Source organism: Euprymna scolopes, chromosome 41 (genome assembly GCF_053919585.1).
Source record: "Euprymna scolopes isolate OS-2025 chromosome 41, ASM5391958v1, whole genome shotgun sequence".
NCBI classification, from domain to species: Eukaryota; Metazoa; Mollusca; class Cephalopoda; order Sepiida; family Sepiolidae; genus Euprymna; species Euprymna scolopes.
Window position 1 is genome coordinate 62867011 of NC_136522.1, and position 21507 is coordinate 62888517.

Here is a 21507-nt window from a genome sequence, read left to right on the forward strand (position 1 = left end):
CTTTCCAGATTGTCGAGTTCAACTAGATACACCTGAATGTCGGAGCTTACATCAGCCAAAACATTGTGAAAATGACACTCAAGATGAAAACAATAGTTTAAAGAACCCAAACAATACAAATATCCAGCTTTGATGCTTGCAAAAGTACTGTTTCCGACAGTTACCCTCCTTCCTACAAAGTCCCCTTTTAAGCAGAGAAATCTGCATGTAAGAAGTCAATGTTTGCTGTATTATAATGGAGTTTCGAACATACGCATTTCAGGCGTAAACATTATTACATATTAGTAGCAATACACTTGGCCGTTAAAATGCTTTGGATAATCAGATTTCAAAGGGTTTCTGCTAAAATAGTCATATTTTAAAAACCAAAGCACTTCGAGTTCAAAATACCACCGTTTTGTTCGGAAATGAATATACTTTCAAATGAATTAGTAAGTAAATATACATTATATATTTTTAGAGTTTTAAGCAAATAAGGGGATAAAAATGTGAACATCATAAAACAGCATTTTCGATAAGATTTTGTAACAACCCCCTCTGATTTGTAAACATTCATACTGTTTCTTTAAGAATTTTTTAATGAAATTTGGAAATTAGCCAAGAGATGTCATTTTTAATAATTTCGAGTGTCTGAAATTCATTTCACTACTTTTTTTTTTTGTGCTAAGATTTCAAAATGATAAGTATGAAAAATTTCCTTCGGACACTCACTATTGACTAAAACAATCTTTTTACTATGTTTATTCGTTAAAAAGATGATTGGACATTGTTTTCTCTAGTGGTACGTAGCAATTTAAAAACATAATATCCGAAAAATTGTTATGAATTTGAATCAAGATTTCTATAGTATTAGTGATAGCAGCAGCAGCGATAAAATGGCGTAAACAGACGTTTTGTTTTTGTTCATTTTTATTCCAGATCGATTTCTTTTTTTTGTTTTGTTTTTAATTGAAAATCTGGTTATGAAAAAATTTGTTTAGTAAGAGCTATTTTGTTATCAACCATAAAAATATTTTTTAAAAATTGGGTAGTAGTAAATTTTTAAAATATTTGAACAAGTGAAGATGTGAAATATGATTGTTTTGGTTCACGTGTACGAACGGTAACACGCTTCTAATTTTCGTCCTTTAAAAAATGTTTTCAGTGAATTATTATCGAATGGAAACTAATCTACCCGATTATTAAAAAAATAATCAATATTTAGATATTTGTAGGATATTTGAGCCGTTCCATATAAGTTATCAAATTTAACGAATTTTCATTACTAATGATTATTATATTGTCCAATTTCTACTATACACTCTTTAACCCTTATCCTTGAGTGGCCTCTTGGCCTTGATAATGAGTTGATACCTATGAAAAAAAAAAAGAAAAAGTCCAATGTGAACAAGTTCTAATTGAATCGTCCCCCTAAGTAATCCAAGTTTCAAAATTCCCACTGTTTACTATGCTAAAATCACAATGACTAATGTATACCTATTAACCCTTATCCTCGAGTGGCCTCTGGGCCTTGATAAGTGGTGACACTCTTGTAAAAAAAAAAAAAAAAAAAAAAAAAAAAAAGGGGTGTTCAGTTAAAAAAATAAAAACTGTAGGAAAAGACATGAAATGTAATTAAAAATCAAAATAACATTAATTGAAAATTTTTAACAATTTGTCAGCTTTAGTAAAACTTTGTTTTTTTTTTTTTATATTTAAATAGGTGGGACAAAAATATTTGATATTTTTCCAAGCATCATGTTTTCTGTTAGAGGGACGTCACTTTTTAAATAATATTTATTTTTGTCTGTTTGTCATAATTCTTGTAAAGTTTCACAATGGGTATCAAACACCCTCTTAAAAAAAAAAAAAAAAAAAAACTTGCTTAATTCTATGTCTAATCCTGGGTATGAGTGGCAAGCCTCCTCCTAAAACCTTTAGCCTTAACAATAATGCTAAGTACAAGTGGCAGAGCTCCCCACTAAACAGACTTCCTCTGTGAGCTCATATAAGCGTAAAAAAAAAAAAAAAAAAGCATAAAAAACATTTAAAGAACAGTGCACATGATTAATCTCCCATAAAAAAATAATTCGTCAACTGTCCTAAAACACTAGGATCGTCTTGAAATGGTGAATTATTTTACATTTATGTGAAACCAACCCCCAGTCTAAATTCTAAAATTGCTTTTGTTTTTTCTATCAAGTCTTCAGGATTTTCACACATAATTTTCCTTAGTCCTATCATTAATCCAAAATCAGTGGCAACCTCCCCCACCTTCTCATAATTGCACAAAGACCCTCTTAAAACCACTCATAATCGCCTTTTAGAAAACAAACAAAACACCCAGGATTTATCTATCATACGAAAAGGGGGAGGGGTAACTGCCCTAAAATGCTCAAATGATTCAAAATGGGAAGTCCTTTTACATTAAATTCTAAAATGTTTATCTTCTAAAGTTTTTCAAATTGTTCACATGCAATTGTCTATAAAAGTAGAATCGCATATTTTGGAGAGGTGGTCAGATGGGGGAGGGGTAACAGAAGATATTAATCTACAATAATACCAAAGAAATATTGAAATATATTCATTTTTAACCAATCCTAGATTTCGATTTCAGTTTTTGGCACATAAAATGCATTACAACTAAACTTTGAGTTCTCTAACTTTTCTTTTAATTAATACATGGCATTTTTAAGCAATCGCAGCATATTTATGTGCATTTACTGCAGATTATTTGGAAACCATTCATTCTGGAGATTTTCAGTAGCATATTCAGATTCCTTGCACAAAAATAGACTTTTATGGCAAATTTCATTGCTTACTTAGTCTTGTTTTAACAAAGATATAGCATTTTTATTGAAAAAGTAGTGCAAAAAATGTGACAAAACGCATATGGTCTTAAAGAGGGGACAATATCCAAACACGCAGGGCATAAAAATAGTCATAACTTTCTTGATTTTAATTGGATTTAAAAAATTTTAAAAGATTCTTAGCTTATCAAGCTCTTTCTATATATACCAATTTTGAAATATTTTAAGCCATTTAAATTTTTTCATGTGTCTTGTGTAGTGTCATGTCGAAATTAGTATACAGTGGAACAATAAACTTGTCACCTTTTTAAAGTGTCCCACTACAGCTTTATTTTAAAACTTTTATTGAAAACATAAATTCAGGTAATTTTGTTATGTAGTAGAGGTGACATCTATTCAATGTAGCCGCCTTCAACCTCAATCACCGCCTTGATACGTGCCAGGAACTGGGAGCATGCCTTTCCCACAAGTGCCGGTGGCAGCTTGGCAGATGCTCTTGACGTATGATGAAACAAAGTAGTCCAGCGGGTTCAGGTTGGGAGAGGAGGGAACCAGTGAAAGAAAGTTGCAAAGTCGTAGCACTCCTTCTGGAGCCAGTCTCTTTGGATTTGTGGGCCGGCATCGTGTCCTGCTGCTACACCCAGGGTCTACCAGCGGCCACCTGATTGAATTAGGGGATCGTCACATGCTTCAGCACATCCAGGTACACTTTGGTGTTGACTTTCAACTTCACAGATGTGAGGTGGCATGATGTGGCCCTCACTTGAAACCACATCAAAGACTATAACTGTCGCTAGAAATTTTGAGCTGTGCCCTCAAGCATTGAACCATCCGAATTTGCATTCTGAGGGTGCTGACAATGGTCCTGTTGTTATAACTTTGATCGGTAGTGAGCATGAGTGTTAGAGTAGCGCATCTCCGATTTTGCTCGTTGAACATAGTCACTTTCATACATGATAGACCCCAAGCTCATGAAAATTAAAGACCATTATCAGAATCGAGCAAGTAGTACAACATCTATAACACAACTTGCCACTCATTTTGGAAAGGATTGCCTTACAAATGATACTGAGAACCCAAACAAGCCTGCCACTGACATAGCCCAGAAAAGTCGGAAAAAATACACTAGCCAGTTCCATAGTGTTAAAACAGAAGAATGGACAAACCATAAACGGGCAAAATACCTACCGACTGAAATATCCCAAGAATATATTGATAGGGATGGTTCCCTGGACTGGCTCAAAAGAGGATCCCTCCATTACGACCAAGAGAGGTTGATATTGGCTGCACAAGACCAGGGCCTCATGACAAACGCCTTCAAAAAGATGTGTGGTCTAAGCAACAATAATAAATGCAGGTTCTGTAGCACTGAGGTTGAGAGTGTAGGCCACCTGATTTCTGGTTGCAAAGTCCTACTTGGAGATGGTTATTATACAGATTGCCATAACGGAGTTTGCAAATACCTTCACTAGAAGATATGTAAGAAACTCAACATTCAGTGTAGTAAAAAAATCCTAGGAACATATACCCGAACGAACAGTTGGGAATGACAACTACACTATTCACTATGACTACATAATCCCTACTGCTACATATCTAGAAAACGCAGCTGTTAAACCAGATATAGTGATTTGGGACAGAGCAAACAAAAAAGCGACTGTAATAGAGGTCAGTGTACCCAATGATACAGGGCTTAACAGAGCTGAGAGGGAAAAGATAAAGTATCAAGGACTTATGTATGATATGAAACGAAATTGGAAATTAAAAGACATTTCAATTATACCAGTCATCATAGGAGCAACTGGGCTTATGAAAAAGAACTTTAAAAAGTACATAGCAAGCATACCCGGTGAACAAAGTGCAAGTGAAATACAAACGATTGCACTGAAAGGGACGGCTAGAATCCTGAAAAGATCTCTTGGTTGGACTCACTAAAATAGGGGTAAATGTCAGACATCTGGTTGGATGTCCCATCCCCTAGAAGAAAAAGTTTAAGAAAAATGAAAAAAGATAGAAAACTCCTATTGCTCTTGGGATTTGTACACAACTGGCCAACTAGTAGATGGTCTGCAACAAGAACAGAAAACCCGATGTTGTCAAACAGAAATTAAATCATCTCCTCTTTTCTATGGCGACAATTTTATCGTTTCACCTTGTAAATTTAAAAAATTAGACAAAATGATCATTAGAAAAATAATTACAAGTAAAAATAGAATTGAATTTTATTGGATATTTTAATGTACAAAAGTTGTATGACCAATTTTGTATGACAAACTCGCTTATCTCCCTTGCTTTCTTTTTATTATTGAAAAATAGAAAATACCCGCCTGCTAGTGTCTGATTTTTGTGAAAAATAGATCTAGCACATTTACTGGATAATTTTTATAAATTTTTGGAATGTATACTAATTTCAACATGACACTGAAGTACGTGATAATGTTTTCGCCTGAAACGCATTTGTTCGGAATCTTCTACTGCACAAACACGAAGAAGTCTTGTTCTTGGCTCGGAAATCAGTCTTGTTTTTGCAGATTCCTATTCTCGAAGCAATCTGGTTCTGCTCTGATTCCCCAGGCTTGTTTCTTCCAACCATCTGTCGGGTGTCGCTGTCAGGTTTTCCAGATGGCATGCTGGGTCTTCTACAAGCTGATCAGCGTTGGGGTTGTCGAGCACCCTTCATTTCAGATGAGTCAGATGTTTGTCAGCATGCGTTTCCTCAATATCTTTCATGTAAAACATCTGATTTTTGTTGAACGAACTAGATTCAAACTTGGCACACCACGTCAGTCCGTATCGTTAACCACTCGGCCAGCATCACCTCGCTTATATATCTTTCTAGTTGGAATTGTTTCTAGAAAAACATTGGGTACTTCCGACTGCGACCTTGCTGACCACTCAAACTTCCTTGTTTCTTTATTTTCCAACCCATTCCGAGTCTTCCGTCTCGGCGGAAGGCAACTATCATGGCTCTCTTGCTTAAAATCAAAAAGCAGGCTTTCTTTTTTTTTTTTTCTTTTCTTTTTTTTCTTTTTTTTTTTCTTTCTTCCTTTTTCTTCTTTTTTCCTTTTTCCTTTTTTTCCTTTTTCCTTTTTTTCCTTTTTCCTTTTTTTCCTTTTTCCTTTTTTTCCTTTTTCCTTTTTTTCCTTTTTCCTTTTTTTCCTTTTTCCTTTTTTTCCTTTTTCTTTTTTCCTTTTTCTTTTTTCCTTTTTCTTTTTTCCTTTTTCTTTTTTCCTTTTTCTTTTTTCCTTTTTCTTTTTTCCTTTTTTCTTTTTTCCTTTTTTCTTTTTTTTTTTTTTCTTTCTTTCTTTTTTCTTTCCTTTTTCTTTCTTTCTTTTTTCTTTCTTTCTTTGTTCTTTTCTTTTTTTTTTTTTTTTTTTTTTTTTTTTCAATACGAACAAAAAGGTATCCGTTTCTTCATTTTTTTTTTTTTTCTTTCACACGAAATCCATTACCCTGGTTGTCATCGCTGATCCTAGCTACTGCATTTGACATACGTCAACCTTAATCCCTTGAACTGTTTTTGCATTAACCAACCTGTCAACAGTTCACAATTTCCAACATTAGTTAAATTTCTTTCTGGAACGACTATGGGTACTTATGTGAGGGTTGCCAACATCCTTAAGCAAGAGATTTTTGTATTGTTTTTGTTTGTATTTTTTTTTTTTTTTTTTTTTTTTACTGGATTCAAACTTTATACATACTAGTTGTCAGTTTGTGTCGTTAACCATTGTCACCTCCTTGATGTCTCCAACCAATCTCTTTTGCCAAGTAACTGATTCCATTGGAGAATGTTAACAAGTTCTTCATTTTCTAGGAATAACGGGCAACCAAAGCTTTTTCTTTCTTAGCAAGACTGGTAAACATTTGTGTGTGTGCTCTGCTACTTTTTTCAGTATTAATCGACCTGAAAGAGGGTTAATATGCCATAAAACAAGAACGCTAAAAAGTTATTTTGTTTTATACCTGTGTGATTTTTTGATATTTAGTAAAATTCCTTTCTATTTACCTGGGGCAACCAGATCAGGCTGTCTGAAGATTTTTTTTTTTTTTATGGTGTCATTATATTTTACCGGACTCAGCACGTAGATTCCGTCGCAAGGAAACCGAAGAAAGGGAAAAAAAACTCCACTTGCTTTCTTTTTTTCTTCTTTACCAATGCATTTATATCTGGTATTTCCAACAACACCTTTTATTTTTTTTCTAAATATTTAAACAGTTCAGTTCTTATCTCTGACACCACTCTGCCCCGAACACTATGTGTCTTTTTATCTCTGCTTTGATGTCACTTCGCGCAGTATATCTTTGAGCTGCTGCTACCACTGGTGTGACTCTCATAAAGATATATACTGGCTTCCTGACCTATAATGTACCACGCATTAATGTTATTGTTTTCGTCATTTCCTTTTGCAAAAGTCAATCATGTTTTGCAAAGTAAAAAAAACATTTTCCTTCACTAAACCAAACATCATGAATTTGAATATAAAGAACTTGACGCAGAACAACTATTTCCAAAATTACTGGATTTGCCATAAAATGACCCATAAAAGCTCAGTTTGTCATAAAACAAAATAACCAAATTAACAAAAAAAAAGGGAAAAAAATCATAAAATTCTTTTGAAAAACTACAAAATCTGTTTTTCTTTGCAGGTGTTTACTGCCGGAGTGCTGCTCATCCCACGTCATTCTCTTTGAGGTTTCTTCAGCTGCCAGTGGAACGACAATGTTGTTCCTTCAAGTCAGCCACTCTTGTAAACTCTCTTCCCTCAAACAATGATTGGAAAAGGGTAAGTAATTTGCATGTTGCAGCGTTAGTTGTAATTTCCTAAGTTTTTTCTCTTTTTTTTCTTTTTCCTTTCTCTTTCCTTTGTCTCTTTCCTTTCTGTCTCTTTCCTTTCTGTCTCTTTCCTTTCTGTCTCTTTCCTTTCTGCCTCTTTCCTTTCTGTCTCTTTCCTTTCTGCCTCTTTCCTTTCTCTGCCTCTTTCCTTTCTCTGCCTCTTTCCTTTCTCTGCCTCTTTCCTTTCTCTGCCTCTTTCCTTTCTCTGCCTCTTTCCTTTCTCTGCCTCTTTCCTTTCTCTGCCTCTTTCCTTTCTCTGCCTCTTTCCTTTCTCTGCCTCTTTCCTTTCTCTGCCTCTTTCCTTTCTCTGCCTCTTTCCTTTCTCTGCCTCTTTCCTTTCTCTGCCTCTTTCCTTTCTCTGCCTCTTTCCTTTCTCTGCCTCTTTCCTTTCTCTGCCTCTTTCCTTTCTCTGCCTCTTTCCTTTCTCTGCCTCTTTCCTTTCTCTGCCTCTTTCCTTTCTCTGCCTCTTTCCTTTCTCTGCCTCTTTCCTTTCTCTGCCTCTTTCCTTTCTCTGCCTCTTTCCTTTCTCTGCCTCTTTCCTTTCTCTGCCTCTTTCCTTTCTCTGCCTCTTTCCTTTCTCTGCCTCTTTCCTTTCTCTGCCTCTTTCCTTTCTCTGCCTCTTTCCTTTCTCTGCCTCTTTCCTTTCTCTGCCTCTTTCCTTTCTCTGCCTCTTTCCTTTCTCTGCCTCTTTCCTTTCTCTGCCTCTTTCCTTTCTCTGCCTCTTTCCTTTCTCTGCCTCTTTCCTTTCTCTGCCTCTTTCCTTTCTCTGCCTCTTTCCTTTCTCTGCCTCTTTCCTTTCTCTGCCTCTTTCCTTTCTCTGCCTCTTTCCTTTCTCTGCCTCTTTCCTTTCTCTGCCTCTTAAAGTGGCACATTCCATTTGTGCATTTTTTAAATAAGCATTGCATGTCAAATTCAACAAAAAAAAAAATAGTACCTTTTTTGTATCAAAAAAAAAAAAAAAAAGAAAAAAAAAGCAAATCAAATTTTCTCTTTCATTGTAAATGACTGCAATAATATTGTGGATCTGTTCTATTTTTGTCATTGTTATTAACAGCTTATTTTGATTAAGTAGCCATTTTGTGAATAATGCTTCTTGCATTCAGAACAAAATGTCAGCCTGTGACAAAACTGCAGAATAAGTTTTTACCCTCCCACTCTCTTTTTTTTTTCTAAATTTAAATTACATCCAGTATTGAAACCACAATTTGGAGATGGGGGGGGGGGCATTCCTTTGTTATCATTATTCTCAATCAATATCAGAGTTTAGTGTCCGAAAATCTATTATTAGAAAGGAACTTTGTGTGTGAGTTTGTTCCCTATGGACTCTAAAACAGTTCAGCTAATTTTTATGAAATTTCACAAAGATACTTCATGTGCCTGGCAATGTTCTTTGATACGTTTTGTATCAGAATGTTTTTTGATAAGTATTGATAATCGAAATATACACAGCCTAACGTCACAAATGCATTTGAGAAGTTTTATTACCACTCAAGCAAAAAGCCCTGTCATATAAAATCAACAGTAGGTTCTTTGATATGACAGGGGCACGTTCAAAATGAATGTTTGTTTAGAGCACAATTGCACCATGACACTTTTGCATTTTAAATTTAATTCAAGCCATTTTATAAAATCTGCAGTAGATTCTCTACAGTGCAATGAAGACTACAATATATTGACTAAACCACTGCGGAGAAGCATGTGAAGCTTCCTTCAGGTGCACTGTGGTGGGTCCCCTACTAGAGCAGGCAATCAATCGATTTGATTGAAAAATGGTTGATTTCATCGATTTTGATGATAAAAATATGGGAGTGTGAAACATTCATTGATCATTCAATCCCTGACAACATTGGGTCTCCCTGCTAGTTTCGAATAAATAAATAAATAAATGGGTTAAGTTATTAATTTATTTTTAGATTATTTTCAGATTGATGAATTGGTTAGGTTATTTTCAATAGCGTTGGAAATTATTTTAATAGTTTAAGCGAAATAAATTGCTTTAAACTCTGTATTGGCATTTAAAACCAGTTAATATTAAATAGTTAAAATTATGGCCTCATGGATCAATAATTCCCGTTTTTTTGTTTTTTTTAACAAAATCAATTTCTTATTAATAAACAAAAAAATCGAAATGATTAAATACAAAAGTTGCACTTGTTTCTCACGCAAACAATAAAGTTAAAACTCAAATTTCAAGTTAATTTGACTTTAATTTATTTACCTCTAAGGACGGCCATTTTCAATTTTTCCTCCATCATTGACCCCCTCTGCTTTATTCATTTCTCTATCTCTTACTCCCACACACAAAAAAAAACTCATAGCCATCATAAAGTGACAGAAAACAATATCAAAAAGAACCTTTTTATTTCAAGAGTGTGAGAAACTTTGATTTAATTTGAATAAAATAAAATACGCATAAAGTGCGCTTGAAAGCCAAATCACATCATATTAGGAAAATTAAACAAATATTTTACTTGTTCGAAATTTATAACATTTCGGAGCTACACTCCATCCTCTGTATGTTTTTTTTTTTTTTTTTTTTTTTTTTTTTTTTTTTTTCTTGCCATGTTGTAAAGTTGGAGAAAGAAAAGTCTGTAAAGAGACGTGCATTGTATCTCAGTTGTATTTTGAAATGTAGGAACAGAGCGTAGGCAATGCGAGAATAACGTCAAGGGTATGAGTTCCATATAGAAACGTTGATACATCTGAAGATCAGAGGTTACATCGACCAAAACATTGAAAATAATACTCCAGATGAGAATAGAATTCAAATACGAAGAATCGGTCCTCCTTTCAAAAATGAAAAGAATGTAGAAGTGTACAATTCTTTTTGTGTCATTTTATTATTTAAAAAAAAATTTTTTTTTTAACTAAAATTTTTGTCTTGTATTGAACATTTGTCAATATATACTATGTCTACTTTCACAATCGGTCAAGGAAAATTGAATGGATCATGAGTTAATAGTTTTTTCTTTTTTTTCCTCTGTCTTTTTTTCCTCTGTCTTTTTTTCCTCTCTGTGTCTTTTTTTCCCTCTCTGTGTCTTTTTTTTCCCTCTGTGTCTTTTTTTCCCTCTCTGTGTCTTTTTTTCCCTCTCTGTGTCTTTTTTTCCCTCTCTGTGTCTTTTTTTCCCTCTCTGTGTCTTTTTTTCCCTCTCTGTGTCTTTTTTTCCCTCTCTGTGTCTTTTTTTCCCTCTCTGTGTCTTTTTTTCCCTCTCTGTGTCTTTTTTTCCCTCTCTGTGTCTTTTTTTCCCTCTCTGTGTCTTTTTTTCCCTCTCTGTCTTTTTTTCCCTCTCTGTGTCTTTTTTTCCCTCTCTGTGTCTTTTTTTTCCTCTCTGTCTTTTTTTTTTTTCCTCTCTGTGTCTTTTTTTTTTTCCTGTCTTTTTTTTCCTCTGTGTCTTTTTTTTCCTCTGTGTCTTTTTTTTCCTCTGTGTCTTTTTTTTTTCCTCTCTGTGTCTTTTTTTTTTCCTCTCTGTGTCTTTTTTTTTCCTCTCTGTGTCTTTTTTTCCTCTCTGTGTCTTTTTTTCCTCTCTGTGTCTTTTTTTTTTTCCTCTCTGTGTCTTTTTTTTTTTCCTCTCTGTGTCTTTTTTTTTTTCCTCTCTGTGTCTTTTTTTTTTTCCTCTCTGTGTCTTTTTTTTTTTCCTCTCTGTGTCTTTTTTTTTTTCCTCTGTGTCTTTTTTTTTTCCTGTTCCTTTCCTAACTAAAATTTTTGAGTTTTATTACAATCGTTAATATCTTTTCTGTATACCTTCACAATCGGTTAAGGAAAACTGATCCAACGGATCAAAAGTAAGCATCTAGTCTAAAATAATTTTTTTTTTTTCTTTTTAGGTAATGAAATAATGTTCCGTGTTAAGAAAAAACTCCTGGTATTATTGATTATCGTCGGTGCCTTTCCTGTATTTTTGCTTATCTACCTGGCAGTCAGCACAGATGGTAAGTTCTATATTTAACACTGACAACGTTTGGGGCTTTCCAATTTTAGCATACAGGACATGTAATTGAAGGCTTCAAATTGAAAGAGAAAAGCTGAAAAAAAAAATCAGAAAACTTCAATGTCAAATGACTCTCACCAAGTGAACTAAATAATAATTTAGTGACTAACACAAAAGATGAAAAATGATGAAACGTCAAAAATGAAAACTAGGAGAAGTATATTAGCTTAAGATTTATTTTTTATGGGTCTTTAGCCGGTTAAAATAGTTTTTTAAAGGGGTCAAAATTGAAAAACATTGTTACACATTTTGTATATTGTCATGCGTACCTCTGCACGTTTGGGGATACGATGGGCGCACACGTGACGAGTAAAAAGAAAAAAAAAATGGAAGGGGATTCTTTTATCAAATATTTATTTTGTGCAGACAAGTTTTCTGCATAGGAGGTATGACTCGTTAAGGTTCAAATTTCCTTTTAATTACAAAAAGGTTGAAACAAGAAACATCAATTGGTTCCTATGAGACAAGCAAGGTGGAAAAATAAACACAAGGATTGAACACAACAGAATGCAAGAAACGAAACAAATACTTCCGAAAAATATGAAAATAGGCTTAAAGAAAGGGAAAGAAAAATTTAATGAAAAAAATATATTCAACATTTATAGGGTTTGGGATATTTCGAAACCTATGAACTGAGCGAAAGTCCCGGAAAGAAGAGATTAACAGTGTAACTGGACATTATGCGACCACAAGAACAATTAATCTTCCATCTGATAGAGAGTAACAAAATTACCCGCAGTTCTTTTTTTTTTTTTTTGTCTTTTTTTTGGGGGGGGGGGTCACAACTTGTTAGCGACGTGTTTAGTCCAGGAGAGTTCTTTTATGGGGGGAAAGAAAGTTCAAATAATAAATTCAGTTATTCCATTTTTTTCTTTTCTTATCCGCTTTTCGCACCATATTTTTCATTCGTTTTCGGTTTTCCAAAATAGTGTTCCTTATTTTATTTGAGTCGTCTTCTCTTCCACGAGCGTAGAGGCGTCATTGCTGGTTTGCGGGTCGCAGCAAAAAGAATGAGTGAGGCTGAATTCTAAAAGAAATGGGGTGGGGAGGCTTTTGCCTCTTGCTTTTTTTTTCTCTGCTTAGCATTCCGATCTAAAAATAGAATTGATGAAATCTTTTTTCTTCACTAATTCGCTGATGAAATATCTCTGGCTGGTTGAATACTTGGCTTTTGGGACCGGAGCATAGTGTAGTATCTGTTCTGCTAAGCTTCACTTTTTCTGTTCTCAATCAGTTCAGAAATCCTTCATGACTGAGACAATTTCTTCCTCTGTTTATGTCCAGAGCGCCGCTCTCTAAGGAGCTAGATCTCCCCACATCAAAGCTCAATCTTTTGTCCAACTCTGCCCTCGTGGGGAGGCAAGTATATAGGAAACAGATGTGGTTGCACGTTCACTTTTTAATAGGATTTAAAAGAATAATGAATTAGTGAACTCACTCGGTTCGAACATACAATTAGATGTTTATCTTATCGCAAGCAGATAAAGAAAAAAATGTTTGATGTTGAGGTGGCCATTTGTAACAATATTCATCTTGGTTTATTTTTAATCAGTTCATACGCATGTCACGTTGGTACAGTGGTGACGTCAACAGCTTTGACTGCTTCAGTTTTGGTTTTGGTTCTAGCTGATTGCACCCAAATACCTTTTTTTTTTTTTTTTTTTTTTTTTTTTTTTTTTTTTTATTATGTTAGGGTTTGTGGCCCTTGACAAAAGCGCTGGTTGAGTTTGAATAAAATAAATACGTATTAGATACGTTTTGAAGCCGAAACAATGCATTATTACAAAATGAACAGATATTTATTTTGTTTGCAATTTATATTGAAATTTATAAATATATTTCGAAGATGCACGCCATCATCAGTATGTCTTATCTTTTATTAATTTTTAAAAATTTTTTGTCATTGTTGTTTGAACATAGAATCAGAAGTCCATTTGTTTTTACGGTAGGCTTTACAAATGTTGGAACCAAGCGTTGGTCACGCAGAATTCACGTTAGGGTTTGTGTTTCTTGATAGAAGCGCTGGTTAAGTTTGAATAAAATATATATGGAAGGAACACAAACCCTAACGTGAATTCCGCGTGACCAACGCACCATTCCGACATTTGTAAAGACTACCATAGAAACAACAAACGGACTTCTACTGATTCTGTGCTCCAATAACATGGCAAAAAACAACAAAAGAAAAGGACATACTGATTAAGTGTATCTTTTGAAATATATTTCTAAATTTCAAACAAAATGTTTATTTTGTAATAATGCACTGTTTTGGCTTCAAACATATTTTATTTTTTTTAACTTTTGAAATCACAACTCTATAATAACATATACAAAATTTAGACAAATTAAAATATATTTAAGCGTATTTTACAACTGGCCATATTAGCAGTCCCCCCCCCCCCCGCAAGCTAGTGATTGCAAAAGAAATACTTGAATAGTAATCGGCTTCATATCACTAGAGACCAAATTCTTGCACTTTTAATAGATTTTTAATTTTGGAAAGAAATGTAAGGGTTTGTTTTACAATACACATTGGGATAAAAAAAGTGGTCAAAAAAACAAATATATAAATAACTAGACTACCCGTGACCCGTTGGGTCAGTATGTTATATTAGCTATGGAATTCATGTGTGAGCGTGACACTTGTGACGTAAAGAAAATACTTTTTTTTTTTTTTTTTTTTTGTTTTTGACATAACAGAAACATTTCTATGAAAGTATACTAAAATGAAAAATCACTCAAACATGAAAAAAAAATCCTCCCTATTCGTGTAAAATTACCTATTTTTCTGAATAATCGTTCAAAAATCGAAAATTAAACATGAGTTTCCTACGAATTGAACATCGAAAGTCATTTAGCAGCGAAAACGCACATGAACCTACTGATGAGAAATATAAGAATGAAAAACCTATATTGGAATCCTTCAACCAAGTTAGAGAAAATTAAAATCTAAAAAAAAAAAAAAATGATAAAACCTGAAGTAAAAAAATAAAACCTAAATAAAATAACTAATATTGAAACAGATCAGTAAATGTGTTAAAAAATTCACCGTTCTCACAACTATTTTGTATCTAGAAATGTAAACAAAAAATAAAATAAAGAAGGAAGGAAAAGGGACGGATAGAGTGGTGGTGGTAGTAGTAATAGTCTTGGCTTTACTACAATTGTTCTTATGTTTATCAACGGGTTAAATTTGTTTAGTTGTAAGAAAATAGCGACAGTATAGTTGTAATAAAGAATAGTTGCAAAACACCCCCCCACTCTTCCCATGTTAAATAATAATTTTGAAATAATAACGTTAATATTTCAGTGCGCAGGTCAAAATCTGCAAAAGAAGCAATTTGTTTACATTGTTGTGGGTTAATGTTTATGCGCGCATGCGCAACCAGATGTCGTGAACCGGAAAGTGGGTTATATCACTCGTTACAAGGTCATTTGAATTTTATAATATATAAATAAATAATAAATGTTGTCAAACGTAAGATAAGTTACTCTTCTACCTATCTGGAAAAGTTTTTAGTGGTCTTACTCGCTTTAAAACGCTTGCTCGGTCTGAAAAATAAATAGTATTAAGCGCTTGGCCGCAATTTGACACTTAAATATTTGAAGTCTCAAGAATAACTTAAAAATAGAGCAAAATACTGACGCAATAAATGTTACCGTGACATTATTCCATATATACATTGTCCAGTAAAATAAGGTTACCCTTTTCTGGAGGTTGAAGGTCCTATCCTCAGTGCAGACGACACTTAAAATATACAATTGCAGATTACTTAAAGTTCTACCTAGTCGTGGCTGACGGAATGAGAACATGCTACCTCCATGGATTAAATAAAGGGTTCCATGCAGATTCTAGAGTTCGGCGGAGAGATTCGACAAGATAAACCTGAAGTTTGGAAGTTACATCAACCAAAACATTGTGCTAATAAAATTCAAGATGGCACAGTAGTTCAAAGAACCTAAATAACATTTTTTTCTTTGTTCAGGAGGCAGACATTTCTTAATATTATTTGAGTTCAATGTTCATTCAACATATTCACTGTGGCCGGTTGTTCCAAAATGTGCTTTTCAGTCTATATAACTGCTAAATCTATTTTTGTCACTGGTCCAAGATATATAGACTCTGACAGCAAGTAAAACACAACACAGCTGGTCTATAAAATAAAATATTTTGTTTTTATTTCACACCGAAAATCAGCTTTGGGTTTAAAGTTATTAATGGTGTTTTGACATCTCTGAAGATGCCTGAGATGGGTGTTGATGTTGGCAGTGAAGAAATGTTAGGCTCTCTCTCTCTCTCTCTCTCTCTCTCTCTCTCTTCCCCCCCCCCCGACTGCCCTGCTTTCTCTATCAGAGACGATTTATATAAACTTTTTTTTTCTCGTTGGAATGTTTACTGTTTCGCATTGTCTATTGTTTCAATCCTTTGGCCGATATCCTCTCGCATACTTCTGGGTTAAATTATGCGTTCCGATAGACAATAGTGGAAAGTCCCACTTTCCACACATGCAATCCATCGAACGCTTCTCTTCCTGGGGTCGCCTGCCCAATGCCCAACAAACAGGTCAACTGTCTCCTAATTTCGCTTTGTAACGTTTTATCTAATCATTTGCTCCCAATTTTTTTTTTTTTTTTTTTTTTTTTTTTTTTTGCCAACCAACTTTACTGCTAAATATAATGACTAGTGTTGGGACGATTCATCGGAATCAGAAAAATTGATGCCTATTTTCCGATGCCAAAACGATTCTTTAAATTGTCTTTTTTTTTTTTCTTTTTTTTTATATTGATTTTTTTTAAATCAAAATCTTTCATTGCTGGTAATAATAAAATAATAAATATTTATTGATTTTAAAATAACAGTAAAGCTAAAATCTATAGATTATCCTCCAGAAGTGTATTTTGACGTTTAGGAAAATTATCTGCATATTTAACATGTGTTTTTACGAAAATCGGGGAAAATAACCATTTTAAATAGTGAAATAATTAGATTTATAAAGAATTGGAATCGGGAATTGTATCAGAATCGGGGGGGGGGGTATTGGATCGTCCCATCACTAATAACGACATCAGCAAGGAGTTGATGGTAGCTAATTGATTGATACGGACTGACAACCGAAGTGCACAAAGTTTGTTCCACAGAAACACTTTTAGTGAGGGATGTTGGCAACCTTCATGTGGTGCCTCTCGTAAGTACCCAATGTCTTTCTAGAAAGCTTTCTAATTGGAAAGATATCAGGGAAACAAATGCCAACAATAATCTTCTAATTCATTTGAAATTAATGATGCGTAACAGCCACCACATCAGCATAATTGATTCATCGTTACAATAACCTCTGTGCTGGGGCAAGTGTCGTACTTTCAGCGAATTTTCTGATCTCATGTGTTGGATTTCATTTGATTTCACATTGCAGGTCCATTTTAATTGTGGATCTGTCAAGACAAGAGAATATTCTTTTCATTATTTTGACTCTCATGTGTGTATATATATATATATATATATATATATATATATATATAATCTCAAATTTTAGTAATTGAATAAATTTTTAAATTTATGACGTGAAAAGGTTAAATTTCAAAACAAAGTTTTTATTCTATGTAAGACAAAGAATACATTTGAAATATATTATTTCAAATATATTCGTTGTCTTACATAGAATAATAAAAAATTTTTGATTTGAAATTTAACCATTTCACGTCATAAATTTAGTAATTTATTCAATTACTAAAATTTGATTTATTTGCTCAATCTTGTATATTGAGCAATTTTTATTTAGATGGGATTGTCCTTATAGAATATTACTGCCATACCAGTTGTTTTTTTTTTTTTTTTTTTTTTTACAATGGAGTTACCACTTATCAAGGCCCGGGGGCCACTCGAGGATAAGGGTTAATGGGTATACACAAGTAGAAATTTTGTAAATTGGATGACAATCAAAGGTAAACGGAAGAGAGTTCCACAGGTGTGCAGTTCTAAGAAAGAAGCCTTGTTCACGGAATCTACGTTTAGGTTTTGGGCACAAATAAAGAGTGTAGGAAATTATTGATAGTGGTTTTGGCTAGAAAAATCTTTTTTGTGAAAGCTTGATGAGGGGAACCATAGATTGAAGCTCAGACGAGCACTTGCCATGAAAATAACGATAAAGCAGAGACAGGCTCGTAACATCTCTTCTGTGGGGGAAGAGAAAAGGGCATCCTCCCCTAGGCTACAAAGTCTATTTTGAACTCTGTCAAGACAGGATAAGGTCTTTCTAGCGGCTCTTACCCAGATGTGGTAACAGTACTCTATCCTTGGACGTACCTGGCTCTTATATAAGTAGAGAATTGTATCAGCAGTGAGATATCTACTGGATTGATTGAGGATCCCACCATTTTTCCAATCATCTTGGCAACGGATTTCATGTACAGTTATTTGTTTTATTTCTAAGCTACAAAGTCTGTCTTGAACTCTTTCACGGCAGGATAAGCTGCTTCTATCAGTTAATCTTCTGTTTTTAGATAGAACAATGTGGTTCTCAATTGATTAACTGTGTCGGATATATACTCGAGAGTCAAAACAATGAAAAGAATATTCTCTTGTCATAGTTCTAATCATTACATTGCACACTTTGTTGTTTGATTCTTCTTTAGCCAGAACCCAGGCAATACCAAGTAACTCTACTAGTACGTTGATAAGATTAAATTAGTCGACCAATTTTTGGTTGGGCAATGCACTTAAAAAAAAAAAAAAAGAAAAAAAAGACCATCAGTGTCGTGTTGGTAGTGACATAATTACATGAATAAGCGAATTAATGATTGGTTAATTCTTTTAATTTCGTTCATAATTAATCAGCCTCTTTATTACACTCCTACTACTTCTCCTCATCGAAAATCATAGCAAGAAATTTTTTTTTTTTTTTTTTTTTTGTATGAATTAAGTAAATTAATTGGGTCAGTCTTTATCAGCTTAATTACTTTTCGTCATATTGCAGGGGGAGGGATAATTTTAATCTATACTCCTATAAAAAATGTTTTTTTTTTTTTTGTTTTTTTTTGTATTGATATATTAAAAACTCTTTTTTTATTTACTTAGTTATTTGCTTCCCCACTGAGAAAATTAGGCACAAGACAATTTTTTAATGTGGGGAGTGAGGGGAGGGGGACCAGCTCCCCCGAGAGAGAACTGGATAATTGGTATGAAGGGTTTCCCCTACATTGACCAAAAACTGATTGCTCAAGAGCAACGGTGTGATATGTGGGGTTTCCTTCGCATATTATTTTGATTGCAGCATCTGCTGACAGATATTACACTTTGATCTTAGGCCAAGAACAACTGAAAAAAGATCTTGACCCAAATGCCAAGAAGAAAAAAAGGCAAACGTTTTTTCTGTTTATTTAAAAAGAAAATGCGGCTCATGGAATTGCATTCATCTGCAAAATATCTAGCTAATTTGCATATTCTGTTAAACATTCACTTTAATTAATTCCCTATTAGATTTTTCGGTTTTCTTATGGGATTATCATCTTTAGTTAACTATTACATGTAATTATATTCATGCAGATATTCTACATTATTTATACTTGCGTAATATTTGCATGAAAAGCTTATAGTAAACACAAACCTCTTTATATATATATATTTATGTATGCACATATATATATATTTGTTTAAAAAATTTTGCCTACCAAACTCCTGTCAGTTTTGGTCTACAGACATGAAACTTATTATATAGGGTATTTGAACCCATGTAAAACTTTATATTTGGGTTTTAGCCAGGAAATATCGGTGCAAAAGGGTGAAAATTAAAAAAAAAAAAAAAAAAAAATGAAACTTGGCAGGTGAAGGTCGAACAACAGCATTACGAATGTACATGCATAACGTAATAGCTATTGGTTCATATTTAAATTTTTAGCCTTGCAACAAACATGTCTTTATAGCTCGAGCATTAACATCAAAGGAAAAAGTAAATCGTAAGCTAAACGTTTTGGTTTTGATTCTCGGTGGTGGCGCACCAGTCATTTTTTTTTTTTTTTTAATTATTATTATATATTGGGTCCAATATAATAAATACAAAATCTGCATTAACCAAAATATCATTAAGCATGTTTTACGACCGGGCAATGGCGGGCAGCTGCTAATCTATAATATTTGTATATCAAGCAATGAAAATGGGATTTGTTTTTAATGAGTTACATCTTGAAAGCATTATTTTGTTAGGTTAGATTTGAAAGTTTTAGAAAACAAAGTAATGTATCGTGTTTTTCTTCTTTTTTTTTTTATTATTAAATAGAAAATAGATTAAATTTAAAAAAATACTTTTAATAGTGTTGCCAGAAGAGTAAATGAAAAAAAAAAAAGTCTTATTGGTTTCCTAAAAAGTTCAAATTTAACCTTAAATAATCCTTTTAAAAAAATGTGACTTTTTTTTTTTTTTTTTTTTTTTTTTAGGGGGTGGGAGGGCTCAGTATTTATTTGGTGGGGAACAGATCTGAGTATCTTTTACATATTAATGCAGTAGTACCTTTTAACGTACGTGTGTCACAGTTTTCAGATTATAAATTATTCGATCGGGAGATCCTATTTATTAAAAAGGAAGATAGGTGATTACACTACAGACAATTAATTGGTGTATAGATATCTTTAATGTTCATAGTATGTTATCATTTTCTATTCTCTTTTTAATAAATAGGATATCCTGATCACCGAAGATGCACACAATGTAAAAAAAGATTCTTTAAATGGCACTTTTGAGTTGTGTAATTAAAATATACCTTCCTATTTTTGTTTTGTTTTTTTTATATATTTTTTTTCTTTGGATTAGTGAAAAAGTGTTTTAAGGAACAAAGAACAATTTGTTTTATTTTTGGGATATATATATATTTTTTGTAAAACTTTTTTTCAAAGAAAAGGTTTTTTTTTTTTTTTTTTTTTTTTTTTTTTTTTTTCCAAAAGAAAGCTTTTGATTTTTAACATTTATTGAGGGGTAACTTGTGGTTTCCTGAAGATAGGCTATTTCTTTAAGGATAGTAGTTTCTACCAGTTGAAGGAAAGCATTTCAATTCCCTTCCTTGTTACAAAAATAAAGACTTGTTTTAAGGGCAATGAAATTTTCCCTTTTTTTTCCCCCAATTTGGTGTTGTCTGCTCACGTCTCTTTTGGCTATTCGGTTTCTCAGTGATTAAGCTAACTCAGCATTTTCCAAGACAGTTTTTGTCGTCCGCCAAGCGTTGCCGAGTGAGACTCACAGAAAAACAGGATGCAAACTGCAGAACTAACTGAAAATGTAATGGTCTATCCTTTTTTGTCAAGGGCTGACTATGGCTAAACTTTGATCACCATTTTGTTCTGTCACAAAACTTTAAACTACCTTTTTTATTTTTAATTAAAAGCACTTAAACATTCTAATAAAAAAAAAAAAATATTTTCATTTTTCTGTTTGCAGACTACGTTAGCTATGGCAACAATGGAGCCATTGGTGTCAGTCGACTGGAAGCAAAATTGGCTCAAAGACTTCAAGAAATGGAAGAGAAAAATCAATTACTGCTGAAACAACTTAGGTAAATATTTGCTTTTGCTTGTTTATACGAACCCTCTCTGTCGACCTTTTTTATAATCACTTTGAAGTTGGGGACATTCACCACGGATGGGTGAAACCAGTTCTTCCCATAGAATGCAATGTCCCAGATGAAAGTATGAGGATCCACAGCGGCTAAGATAGTTATGAGCACCCAGTCCTGAGATCAGCATTTCACATCTTCAGCTGTGTGATTCGATTGTTTGCCAGGGAAAATTACTTGGTTTGCTGTGGGGGCATTTCTTGAACTGTTGTTACGTCCTGGGAACAGCAACCAGCTTCCTGTGTGTTAGACTCGATCAAACGATAGGCGCATGAACGATAGAAACGTAAAAGATGAA

The 21507-nt window shown here is 33.6% G+C and overlaps 1 protein-coding gene across 5 annotated transcripts in view; it reads left to right on the forward strand.

The window, feature by feature from the left end:
• Positions 1-21507, forward strand: part of LOC145266550 (xylosyl- and glucuronyltransferase LARGE1-like) — a 128759-nt gene that overhangs the window by 26473 nt on the left and 80779 nt on the right. For all 5 annotated transcript variants that reach the window (XM_080122328.1, XM_080122329.1, XM_080122330.1 and 2 more), the window contains exons 2-4: positions 7437-7573; positions 11449-11553; positions 21035-21149. In XM_080122328.1, coding sequence (XP_079978454.1) covers positions 11460-11553; positions 21035-21149 — 209 coding nt within the window. In that variant the 5' untranslated portion in view covers positions 7437-7573; positions 11449-11459. The remainder of the gene's footprint in view (positions 1-7436; positions 7574-11448; positions 11554-21034; positions 21150-21507) is intronic.